Source organism: Neofelis nebulosa, chromosome 13, assembly GCF_028018385.1.
Source record: "Neofelis nebulosa isolate mNeoNeb1 chromosome 13, mNeoNeb1.pri, whole genome shotgun sequence".
NCBI classification, from domain to species: domain Eukaryota; kingdom Metazoa; phylum Chordata; class Mammalia; order Carnivora; family Felidae; genus Neofelis; species Neofelis nebulosa.
In genome coordinates this window covers 37,377,950-37,391,699 of record NC_080794.1, presented here as the reverse complement: position 1 = coordinate 37,391,699, position 13,750 = coordinate 37,377,950, and the positions used below count along the sequence as shown (strand labels likewise).

The 13,750-nt window shown below is 38.1% G+C and overlaps 1 protein-coding gene across 9 annotated transcripts in view; it reads left to right on the top strand.

The window, feature by feature from the left end:
* The window catches only part of ASCC1 (activating signal cointegrator 1 complex subunit 1), a 108,610-nt gene that overhangs the window by 51,597 nt on the left and 43,263 nt on the right, over nt 1-13,750 (top strand). For all 9 annotated transcript variants that reach the window (XM_058696639.1, XM_058696636.1, XM_058696642.1 and 6 more), the window contains exon 7: nt 4,135-4,254. In XM_058696639.1, the coding sequence (XP_058552622.1) occupies nt 4,135-4,254 (120 nt within the window). The remainder of the gene's footprint in view (nt 1-4,134; nt 4,255-13,750) is intronic.

Below are 13,750 nucleotides of genomic sequence, written 5' to 3'. Positions count from 1 at the left end.
TTCATACTCTTTGATCTTAGCTTTTGTACTTGATGTACTTAGATTGTCAGTAAATAGTGGCTTTTCTTTTTTTTTGAAATGTTTGTTTATTTCTTTTGAGATGGGGGAGGGGCAGAGAGGGGGGGAGAGAGAGAATCCGAATCAGGTCCCATGCTGTCAGCACAGAGCCTCACAGGGGGCTGGATCTCCTGGGGTTCAATCTCCTGAACCCTGACTTCATGACCTGAGAATAGTGGCATTTCTCACCTGGGCCTTTTATGATGTAAAGATCCCAAATTAAAATATAAGAAGAGAAAACTTTAAAATTGATAGACTAATAAATAACATGCTGTGGTTTAATTTGATGGCTTTTTAAAATTGAGAGGTTAAATCTACATGGCTAGATTAGGATTTAATTAAAACTGTGGTGCTAAATAGATATTTTAAAGAAATAGTTGAATATTTGTCTTTAATTTGGGGGTGTTTTTCGAGTGATGTTACCTGACCAGGAACAGAATTTTGATTTCAATTCTTAAGCTAAGGGCTCATGAAGCTGTATAGATTCCGAATGAATTATTCAGTGTTCAGTAAACGCTGAAGCTTTAAATCTATCCCTTGTGACTTTTCCTTGTGAGATGGAGAACACAAACAGTGCGGTGGCTCTGAGTATATAGTCTGACAAATACGCGGTATTTTTTTGGTTCCAGTATCACTCTTCTTGTACCAAAGTGTTCCCAGTAGGCCTGAGGTAAAACCAAATAAGTTAAAAAGGGACAAGAATAAGGAGAGAAGAGGAGGAAAAATACCCATGGGTGAATGCTGGTTCCTGTTTATTGCCTCAAGTGTCAGTTGAAAAGTATGCTCACGGGTGTCCCAGGTGGACTCTTTGTCACCATGACCAAGAGTATGAGTCAGGTAAACCACTGAATTTCTCTCCTTCTTGGTAAATCCTAGGGAAGGTTGAAAGAGTTTCTGTTCCTACTCCTGAGACAGGCTTTAGATCCTGTTTCATTGTTGCATTTTTTGTTGTTGTTGTTCCTGGTACCCCATCTAATTCCAAAGATTTGAGGTGGTTTGGATTGAGGTTATACGTACAAGAGAAATGTTAAAAGTCAGGGAGCTCAGAGATAAAGATGGAATGGGAGAAGGTTTTACCTGAAAACCAAGGAATGGTTATAATTACACTTGAGCATTAAAATTTAATAGTTTTCAAGCACTGGTATACTTGAACTAAATTCCAAAAAGAAACACATCCATTATTACACTTCTTACCTGATAAAAAGGAGCATGGCAGTTTTTTAGGAGAGAATCCTTTTCTGGTTCTCAATCCAAGAAAAATTTGTCATGTAAATCTTAACCCAAAATGATGATGAGCAGTGTCTTCAACAGGACTTTTGCAGAGAATACAAAAATATTGTTTACATGGTTCTCTCTTGGCTCGATCCCTAGAATTTGAGGGTAGAGCATTAGGCAGAATCCAGTAAAAACATTTTAGTGGGAAACTAAACCAATGGTATGGTGCTTTGGGGTGATCTATGTGGGGTCAGAGTTGGGGGGGAAAATGTAGAAGAATGTATGGTTAGTATTAAACTTTTTTTCATGTAAGTTTGTTTGACTATACCTTGATAGGATTGAATGGCAGTCTTCTGTGTTGAGTTTTCGCTTTTATTTGGAACGGAGATCTTCTGTGCTGTTGGTTGAAGCTATAGGCCTCAGATAATAGTTCAGAGCGTGGCTTGTGTTTTGGAACACCCCACTTATTAGAGGTGGTAACAGGGATACTTATGATGGAGGCGGTAATTTTTATTGAATATCTGTCTAAAATAGTTTCTTACTGAAAAAAAATTCTGGTCTTGTGCAATAATATGGTCTTGAAGTTGTAAGGAAATATTTACTGTGAAGATTCCTAGACTACGAAGGGTCTCTCTGTGGCATTGGTGCAGTGTCAAGAGAACTGTTTTGTTTTGCTTTTTTAGGAATTGTCCTTTGGTTTATCTTAACTTCCTTTTGTCTTTGAGCTAGTACCACATTTTTTTTCAGTGACTATGTAGGCACGTGTCCACATTCTTCTCAAAATTGTCCAGAAAAGCTTCTCTGTTTAGTGTAGAACATCCAGTCAGTGTTTACCAGAGATTTATGGAGTTTACCTATTTTACATAAGGCATTGTGCCCGGCTGGGGATATCAGAGTGGACAAAATGGATAGATTGTCCAGCCTCATGGGGCTTGCAGAAGACTGTGTATGGTGAGCTGATTTTTAGCTGGGTTTCACCTTGGCACTGCAGGGCCTTTTCTGGTTGAAGGATAAATCTGTTTAAGGAGTCTGGGAAGGAAGCAGAAGGGTGAAGTTTTACTTAACATGAAAGTAATACCTGCACCCATGAAACTAATGTAACATTGTATCCCAGTTATATTTCAATTAAAATAAAGTCATACATAGTTAGTTTTAGAAAAGTCAAAAATTATAGATAAACAAAAATATCACTTTTAATCTTACCGCTTAAAGATAATTACTATTAATGCTGTGGAGTATGTACTCTCAGACTTTTTAATATGCGAGTCTGTATTTCTTCTTTGAGGTGTAATTTACTTACAGTAAAATGCACAGATCTTAAGTGTAGTTGATGAGTTTTAAACAAAAGCATACACTCATGTAACTTCAGCCAAATCAAGATGTAGTACATTGTCATCGCTCTATGAAGTTCCCTCATGACCTTTTCCAGTAAATTCACTTCTCCCAGCAGCAACTATTGTTCTGATTTCTATTTCCATAGATTAATTTAGCTTGTTCTTGAATGTCATATGAATAAGAAATCAGTCTGTACACTTTTGTGTTTGGCTTCTTTGGCATATATGGGCATTTTATAAACTTATGTGTGGCTTCTTTTGCATATATTTTTTATATTAACTTTTTAATGGATAATACATTTACATGGTGCAAGATTTTAAAGATTCAAAGGATATGCAGTGAAGGGTTTCCTTCCCACTGCTATTCCCACCAAGCACCCTGCTCTCTTCTCTAAAGGCAAGAGATTTTTCCAGAGATTTTTTATACGTACAGGGAATGGAGATATATATATATATATATATATATATATATATATATATATATATATACACACACACACACACACATATATACATATATATGTGTATATATATATATATGTATATATATATAAATTTTCTTACTCCCATCTTTTGCACAAATAGTAATATATAGCATGTACATTGTTGTGCACCTTTTCTTAAAACCTTAATGAATATTTAATTTATTGCCAATCTTTGGTTGTTCCAGACAAAGCTTCAGTCAAACCCTGTGCCCAAATTGTTTTTCATGAGTATAAGTGTAACCTGTTACATCATATCAGGAAATAGTATTGTCTGGTTGTTCTTTTGTGTGTGTGTGTGTGTGTGATAAGTTTGATCAGTGGGTTCAGGTGTGGTTAGCCTGATCCATCGTTATAGAGCTCCCCTCTTTATATTTTCTTTATATTTCAGCCTTTTGCCATTAAGTTTTAGCAGCCATTGCTAATCATTGTCTTCATCCATTATTTCATCAGGGGTTGCAAAATGGTGATACCCTGATTTCATCATTACTTCTGCGTTTTTTAGTTGGAATTCTTCTGTAAAGAACTTCCCTTTGTCAGCTATGGTTGGATACGTAGCTGAATTCATAATGGTTTCCTTAGGTTTGGCTCCCAGAAATTGAGTTCCTTGGACAAAGGGTTTGTACTCTTGAAGACTTTTTATAAATATTGCTGTTAGGATGTTATACCACTTTATGCCTCCACCATTGTTAGATGAGTAAAATACTGTTTGCAGCTTATAGAAATAATGAAATAAAACCCAAGAGATGGGCAACACATTAAATGTCTTTGTCAATCAGAAGTGTCATTCCTTGGCTTTTTCTTGTGAGTACTAATAAACCGGTATTGGGACAACTGTAGTGTGACTTTGGAACTACTTGTATTTCTAGTTGGTGTGCATAGAACGCAATTTTGAAATTAGAAGGATGGTTAGATAATATTGTTAGTAAAAAAAAACCTCCCAACAATTTTATTTTTGGTAATATTTGTGTATAATAACTATGTTTAAAATATAATGGCCCTCTTAGTTTAAACATTTGTAAAAATCTAACGTTTTTCCTTTGCAGTGACATTTCTGGGGGCAAACCCTTAGAGGTAGAGATGGCGGGGATAGAATACATGAACGATGATCCCGGCATGGTGGATGTTCTTTATGCCAAAGTCCATATGAAAGACGGCTCCAACAGGTATGTTTCTGGAATGCTTCTTTGTTTCCATCAAGAGGTGCCTAAAAGCACTGCTAGAAGTTCAACAAGTTTTGGTTCCTTTTCTTTGAGATCTTACTATCATAAAGAGTGTGTCAATTCTTTTTTTTTCTTTTAAATAGTAAGCAATTATCTTAAAAGAGGAATTTGTTGTAGGAAAAGTATCAGATTTTAGTCTGATAATTATTGAGTTACTTGGATGGTGGATATTGATTGTAGCAATCTAGTTTTTATGATGTATGCTTTCTTCATGTTTTTCAGTCTATAGGAGGCAGAAAGGATGGCATTTTAGGATGGTAGTTCGTTGCAAAAGTGACATAACACAGATCTAGTGAATACCATGACAAAATGGGATGATAACTACACAAACTCTGTAAGATTATTAGGATTAAGCTAATCTACATGAAATGCTTAGAACAGTGCTTAGCACATACAAACATCCTCAAAACACATACCAACAGACATTTACTGTTTTTTTATTTTTGTTGTTACTACACAGATCGCTTCTAGGGATTCTCAGTCTATGACCCAGGCTATTTCTGAGGCTAGTTTAGGCATCCAGAGCCATTTCTTTTTTTTTTTTTTTTTCAACATTTTTTATTTATTTTGGGACAGAGAGAGACAGAGCATGAACGGGGGAGGGGCAGAGAGAGAGGGAGACACAGAATTGGAAACAGGCTCCAGGCTCCGAGCCATCAGCCCAGAGCCTGACGCGGGGCTCGAACTCACGGACCGTGAGATCGTGACCTGGCTGAAGTCGGACGCTTAACCGACTGCGCCACCCAGGCGCCCCCAGAGCCATTTCTAATGTTAGTGCTGTTTATTAGTCTATTCAAGGTCTTCTGGGAGCAGAGGAGCTAAACTTGAATTGCAAGTTTGTTTTTGTGGTCTTTTTATTAAGGCGGGATAGAACAGAGCTCACCCTGAATCAGAAACCCTCCAGAGAAAATGAAAGTCTTTAGGCAAGCCCCCGAATTGATTTGCTTTTCTAGAGGATCCCTTGTAAGATTTCTCATATTTCAATTCAAATTGGTAATCTCAGTTATCTTCTAGCTCCTTTCAATTGGAAGTGAATTTGGGGCGGGGCAGGGCGGGGGGAAGGAAAAGACAGTATAGAATCAGATGTTGTGTGTGTTTTGGACCAGATTTGTCTTGGATACCTGGCATGTGCCTAAATAGCATACTAATGACCTTGTCTTAAAAAGTAGGGACGCATTGTTCTTTCAGGACATCCCAAAACATTTCTTATGAGCTTGGAATTTGATATCTGGTATGGATCATTTCCTTTGCGTTGTGAGTTATAACAGTCCGATGTCTTCACCAGTTATAGGGCTCCTGTGTATGGAGTAGATTACTTTTCAGTTTTGTGAACAAAAACAGTGAACAATAAGATAGCAGTTCTCAAGCGTTTTGTCTTCATAATCACTTAATTTCTTAAAAATTATTGAGGACACGAGAGAGCTTTCTTTATATGGATTATAGTTATCAATATTTACCTTATTAGAAATTAAAATTAGAAATTTAATATTTGATGGTTCATCAAAAATAGTAATATTTTTTGTTTACATAAATAATGCATTTTTCATGAAAAATCTATTTCCCAAACCAAAAATATTTAGTGAGAAGATAGGCATTGCTTCACATTTTTGTAAATTTGCATAATGGAAGACAGCTGGGTTCTCATATCTGCTTCTCTGTTCAGTCTCTTGCAATATGTTGTTTTGATTGAAGTATACAAGAAAACCTGGACTCACACAGAAACGTATTTGGAAAAATGAAGAGTACTTTCAGTGTTTTCAGCTAATTCTGGATATTTGATACTACACTAAAACTTGACAAGTTACAGTTCGGTAAAGGTCAGAAATCCTATCAGCGAACATTTCATACTCTTGCACTAAAATCCATTGATCTCTTTTACATTTTGACCGGACCTTTAATCTATGCATAGTTTTGTATTGGTCATTTAGAAGATACTGGTTCACTGAGTTACGCACATCTTCCAAATGTTGACATATTTCATTATGCGATGTTAAAAACGTATTGATCACACTATTAATTTCACCACAGACTTTAAGTATTAAGAAGCTGCTGTCAAGCTCATGGTAGCAGAGACACATTTTCTAAAATTCTTATTTTCACTTGAAAGCTTAAATTTTATTATTGGCCCAAAATACTGTTTTCCTTGAAGTTCTTTTTTGAGAAAATGTCTGTCAAATAGCCAAGTCTGAATAACCGTAATTTGTCTGTCAGTCGTTCTTTCAAATAAAAATGGTGTTCGTGGACAAAGAGGCTAGTTCAGCTCCAGCTCTGACAACCTCACAAGTGCTTTTCCTCCAGACAGCCATCTGCTTCCACATACAGCCCAGCTGCTTTATCCATACTGCTGATTGCATCACACAGATACATTACAAAGACATGTACTCAAGGCCTGAGATTTAATAAAATCGATTATTTTTACAGTTTCATCAAGGATAAATGAAACTAGTTTTTTTTAGGGGGCGCCTGGGTGGCGCAGTCGGTTGAGCGTCCGACTTCAGCCAGGTCGCGATCTCGCGGTCCGCGAGTTCGAGCCCCGCGTCGGGCTCTGGGCTGATGGCTCGGAGCCTGGAGCCTGTTTCTGATTCTGTGTCTCCCTCTCTCTCTGCCCCTACCCCGTTCATGCTCTGTCTCTCTCTGTCCCAAAAATAAATAAAAAACGTTGAAAAAAAAAAATTAAAAAAAAAAAAAAAAAGAAACTAGTTTTTTTTAAAAACCGTGTATATATAGTGAAGAATATACTGCTGCTCATACAATTTGCTGCCGCCGCCTTAGTTTATACTAAGGTGCCAGCAGTTTTTCTGTTGTTGTTTTGTTTTAAAAACAATTTTTTTTAATGTTTTTTTATTTTTGAGAGGGAGAGAGACAGACAGACAGACAGACAATGCGAGTGGGGCAGGGCAGAGAGGGAGACACAGAATCCCAAGCAGGCTCCAGGCTCTGAGCTGTGAGCACAGAGCCCAGTGCGGGTTTTCAAACTCACAAACCGCGAGCTCATGACCTGAGCCAAAGTCAGATGCTTAACTGACTGAGCCACCCAGGCGCCCCAAGGTGCCAGCAGTTTTACCCAGCATTGCTTTTGCACTGTCTGTGCAAATGTCATTACAATGAAAAAGGCGGACAGTGTCATACAATTACTATAAATATAGTTGTGACCTCATGGGCTCCCCTAAAAGAGTCTCAGGGATCTCCAAAGGTCCACAGACCTTACTGCAACAACCTTTCATCTAGGTAAGGTTTTAATTCTAATATTGAAGATTGCATAGTTTCCGGGGAAATTATAACTTTTTTTTTTTTTTTAGCAATTACTCTTACTTGGCACTGTGCTTACATCGTATTATCTTCATTTTGTCTTCACAGCATCTGTATAAGATGGATAGTATTCGTATGCCCGTTTTATAGATAGGGAGGTTCAGAGAGTTTAAGTAGTTTGGCTAAGGAACATATAGTCTGCAAAACCATGCTCTGAATCCCTATGCCAGAATAAAGAAGGTTTTCAGTGTGTGTATGCTAGGTTGAGTAGAATAGACTATGTTCCAATTCTTATTTCCACTTTTTTTTTTGAAAGTGATAAAATTCACATAACATAAAAATTACCGTTTTAACCATTTTAAAGGGTATAATTCGTTAGCATTGAGGACATTAACAACATTGTGCAACCACCACCACCAATGTTTCAGAACATCTTTATCACCCCAAAAGGAAATCCTGTACCCATTAAGCAGTCACTCTTCCATACCCCCTGTTCTCTCCCCAGCTCCTGGCAACCAGTGATCTACTGTCACTGTGGATTTGCCTATTCTGGGTATTTCCTATAAATGGAACCACACAATATGTGGCCTTTGTGCCTGACTTCTTTCACTCAGCATAATGCTTTCCAAGGCTCATCCCTGTTGTAACAATGTCAGTACTTCACTCCCTTTTATGGCTGAATAACATTCCATTATATGGAGATACCACATTTCAAGTTGATCCATTCATCAGTTAATGGACATTTGGGTTGTTTCCACCTTTTGGCTATTGTAAATGGAGCTGTCTTCAATTCTTTTGGACTGACTCACTTCTAAAATGTATTACATTTTTTATTTCCTTGATTAACCTTATAGTTTTATAGGGCATCATAGCCACTTAGCCTGACCTCTGTTAATTTGCTTTCTTAGTATCTGTTACGGGATTTAATTTTTGTTCATACTGGTTTAAACCTTACTGTTGTAAAACTGAAGTCTTTGATAGCTTATAGACATACAGTTAACATGAAGCTATATGGAAAATTTACATGGGATTACAGCAATACAATAGTGAATTTTTCCTAATCTATGGCTTCAAGTCTGCATATGTCATAGACATCACAGTTTTTTATTTATTCTATTCTTGGTGGCCCCCAGAGGGAAAAAGAGAGGTTACTGGGAAGAGATAATAAAATCATTACTTTGAGTTTTTCCATTGGGTATCTTTACCTTTTGCTTTAATAGTTAGACTCTTGGTTCTATAGAAGGCCTTCAAGTGTAAAGAATAATGTTTTTGAGATTGGAAGAAAATAAGAGCTATAAAAGCTAGGTGGCTTTTGAAGACAGAGTTCAGACACGATTGGTACCCACATTAATGGAATGGTGAGTGCTCCAAAGGTGAATACACCCATTATTTTCCCAAAGATCCAGCCCTTAGAAATTGTGCACACTTACTATTGTCAAGGCTTTGTAAATTGAAAGATCTTATGAAGTATCCACCGAATCCACTAGTGTGATCAACCAAGAAGATTTTTGAATAATTCCCATCTCTCTTCCTGCCCATTTTTTTCTCTTTTGCCCATTCCTCTTCCACAGGGAGAGACATGTTTATGTTATTTCAAAAAGATTTGTAAAATTCCCTCCTTAAATGTGTGGTAATTACTAAGAGACTTAAACACCTCTTATTTAATTCAATTTTAAAGCAATTCAGATGCCTCCTTTGTGCAGGGTATTTTTTTTTTTTTTTTAAATTTTTTTTTAACGTTTATTTATTTTTGAGACAGAGAGAGACAGAGCATGAATGGTGGAGGGTCAGAGAGAGAGGGAAATACAGAATCTGAAACAGGCTCCAGGCTCTGAGTGGTCAGCACAGAGCCCGACGCGGGGCTCGAACTCACAGACCCCGAGATCATGACCTGAGCCGAAGTCGGACACTTAACCGACTGAGCCACCCAGGCGCCCCTGTGCAGGGTATTTTGGAAGGCTGTGCAAATTGATACGAATTGAGTAAGACATGGTCTGTTTTAAATGAACATTAAATCTTTTTGTTTATATGAAGAGATCCTGCTCAAGACAAGAGGCATGGGAGAGAGACCATGTTGTAATAAAAACACATTCAAGTTTCTTTGTATGATTTCATGTAGTTTAAATCAGAGATTTCTTCCCTCAAAATGATTGAGTATGAAGTGTCTGACCTTTAAAAGGATAGAACTGCTTAGGTCAGATTTTTTGTCTGGAAACTTGCAGCTGGGACAGCGAGAGGTTTACTTACTGATGCTTCCTTGGGTTTGGTAAAGCGTGACTGGGTAAGGAAGCTGTGGCAATCTTTTACTCATTACTTAGTGGTCAGCTGTTGCTAAGACTTAAGTATTGAACACAGTGGCTGTTCTGTTCTGTCTGGTACTGTCACGCAAGCTTCCATCCTTGCCCCTCTAAGAAGAATGGCTTCCTCACATTTTCCTGACAATACAAAGTCAACTCAGTCTCCTTCCTTTTTCCCCTCACAGTCTGCTATTCTCATCACCCCTAGCCCACTCAGTTTCACTCTCTTTCTGAAGAATGGCATGCATTATCTCTGATGAGGCTAACCTCTTATTCTCCTGACCTCATTCCTTCTTATTTCCTCAAAGACCTGGCTCCATCAGTTATTCCACCCTGCAGTGCATTTCCAGGCTTCTTTTCCCTCAGGCATTTTCCAGATGCCCAGTGTGTGTGGTGCAGTAGACTCCAGGGCTTCCGTCTTAAGGAGGAGGCAGATGTCAGTAATTAGAGTACAGTCAGGTGAGGGCTCTGGTTGAGATTCTAGAGGTGCGTAGATGGGCAGCAAAACTCTGCTCATGGGTGAGCAAGTTTTGTAAAGGAAGACTTTACAGAGAAGGTTTCTTTGCTGAATAAGGAGTTCACAGGCCGAGGGAGTAGCATTTTTGGAAAAGGGAATAATAGCAAGGACAGATCTAGAAGCACTGTTTTGTACCATGTAAAAAGTATGTTGGATTTTTATTTGGTCATTTGTTTATTCAACAAAAATTTATTGAGTGCCTGTTGTTTGCCAGGCGCTGTGCTAGGCTGTGAATATAGACTGGTGAATAAAGCCAGGTGCAGTCATTATCCCTACGTAGTTTACAATGTTGGAAACAGATGCTAACAAATAACACATAAATGAATAGTTGACCCTGGAACAACATGGATATGAGTGGCACGAATCCACTTACATGCAGGCTTTTTTCAGTAAATACAGTACAGAACTGTAAATCTGTTTTCCTTATGATTTTCTTAATATTTTCTTTTCTCTAGCTTTATTGTAAGAATACAGTACATAACACATATAACATACAAAATATGTGTTAGTCGGCTGTTTATGTTACCAGTAAGGCTTCCCATCAACTGTGGATGGTCAGTAGTTAAATTTTGGAGGACTCAAAAGTTATCCATGGATTTTCAACTGTATGGGGGTCAGAGCCTCTAACCCCTGCATTGTTCGAGTGTCAACTATAATTGCAACGTGTGATAAAGGTGAGGCAGGGGGGGAAATGGTGCTCCGTTAAAGAGGAAACTATCATAGCAATGTGGACTGGAGGAGGACAGGGTCAGGGAAAGTCTCTAAGGATCTGATACTGAATTGAGATCTAAGGGACTGAGAGTTTGCAGGCAAAGGAGAGGTGGGAAGGCTCTTCTCACCTTTTGTCCTAGGCAAAAGAAAATATAGAGCAAAAGCCCTGAGGCAAGAAAAAGTCTAGCAAATTCCAGGTATGGATGAGGTTAAATGAGGGAGAGGATGGGGTAACAGGAGATGGCCATGTGAAGAAATTAGAGGGGCTCGGGTAATAGATAAGAGAAAGAAGATTAAACACAAGCAGAATAACTAAAAACAGATCCATATCAAGGTAAATCATGATAGAACTGCAGAACACTAAAGACAGAGATCTCGAAAGAAGTCAGCCACGAAGGGATGGCAGGTATAAGGACCTCTCAGTAACAACAGTGGAAGTGAAAAGACAGCAGAGTATTTTCTAGAGGAAATAATGGTCAACCTGGAATTGTGTACTCAGGAAAAAAAATCTTTTAAGAACAAAGGTGAAATGAAGACTGTTAGAGATGAACAAAATCTCAGAGACTTTATCACTGTGAGATCTGCAGTAAAGGAACAAGTAACGGATGTATTTCAGGAAAGGGAAAAGGAATCCAGAACGTCTGAGATACAGGAAGGTTAGTATGAGATGCAGAAAAGAATGGTAGATACATAAAATGGCAAACAGTGTCTGTATAAAATAACTATTTTATAAAATTTGAGAGAGTTGTGGGTTTATTGTTGTTGTTGTTTTTAAAGTAACTCCACGTCCAGCATGGAGCCCAATGCGGGGCTTGAACTCACAACCCTGAGATTAAGACCTGAGCTGAGATCGAGTCGGATGCTCAACTGACTAAGCCACCTAGGTGCCCCATATATTTGGGAGAGTTTTTAAAAAAAAAAAACTGGGGCAATCTCACACTTCATGGGTTTGAGCCCTGCATCAGTCTTTGCGCTGATGGCATGGAGCCTGTTTGGGATTGTCTCTCTCCCCGTCTCTTTCCTCCTCCCCTGCTCACGCTGTCTCTGTCTCTCTCAAAATAAATAAATAAACTTTAAAAAAAAAAGAACTAACATTGTTCAGTTAACATAACTGGCAGCTAAGAGCACTGTAAGTCAAGACTAAGGAGAATTTTGAAGTTGAAGTATTCTAATTTTTTGTATTATTATTTGGGGAGAGTGGTGTTAAGATATTTCTTTAACTTTGTTAAGCTAAATGCACATAGTAAAAATTTTAAAGTAAATCTAAGAGTATATAAATAATAAACAAGTAGAGAGAAAAAGGAAAAAGGAACAAATGGAAATTAAATCCAAAAAGGAACAAGCGTAGAAAAAAGTGGGATGAATATTTAATGTAAGATGGCAGGACAAAGTCCAGACATATATATACATTAATGATACACATTAATGAATAAACTTACAGCTTAAGATATTATAAGAAAGATATAAACAAAATTCAGTTATATGCCCTTTACCAGAGATACATCCATCCATGAGGTTGCAGTAGTAGAAAGGAAAAAGATAACACTAGGCAACTACCAAAATGAAATTATGAAGTTGGCATAACAGAATTAATATTAGTAACAGAGAGTACTGTTACATAATGATAAACAATTTACCAAGATGTTATCATTTTAAACTTGTACCCACTCGAGCATCCCCAAAGTAGATTCAGCCAAATTTGTATAATTAATTTTTTAAATTAATTTTTTAATTGAGAAATCCATCATCATGGGAGGAGATTGTGACATATCTTCCAATAATTGATAGGCCAAGCAGATACAAAGTCAGTAAAGATACAGAAGCTTTTTTTTTTTTTTTTTTTTAAATTTTTTTTCAACGTTTTTTATTTATTTTTTTGGGACAGAGAGAGACAGAGCATGAACGGGGGAGGGGCAGAGAGAGAGGGAGACACAGAATCGGAAACAGGCTCCAGGCTCCGAGCCATCGGCCCAGAGCCCGACGCGGGGCTCGAACTCACGGACCACGAGATCGTGACCTGGCTGAAGTCGGACGCTTAACCGACTGCGCCACCCAGGCGCCCCCAGAAGCTTTTTTTTAACTTATTTTTTTTGAGAGAGAGAATGTGCCTGTGCGAGTGGGGGAGGGGCAGAGAGAGAGAGAGAGAGAGAGAGAGAGAGAGAGACTCCCACAGGGCTCAATGAGAGGCTCACTCATGAACTGTAAGATCACGACCTGAGCTGAAATCAAGAGTTGGTCACTTAACCAACTGACAGCTTAACCCAGGCCCCTGACACAGAAGATTTTAACAATTAACAAGTTTAAAAAAAACAACGATGGCACAAAAATGGACACCCAGATCGATGGAACAGAGTAGAAGACCCAGAAATGGACTCACAAATGTATGGTGAACTAATCTTGGACAAAGCAAGAAAGAACATCCAATGGAATAAAGACAGTCTCTTTAGCAAATGGTACTGGGAAAACTGGGCAGCAACATACAGAAAAATGAACTTGGACCATTTTCTTGCACCAGACACAAAAATAAACTCAAAATGGATGAAAGACCTAGACGAAAGACAGGAAGCCATCAAAATCCTCGAGGAGAAAGCAGGCAAAAACCTCTTTGACCTTGGCCGCAGCAGTTTCTTATTCAACACATCTCCAGAGGCAAGAGAAACAAAAG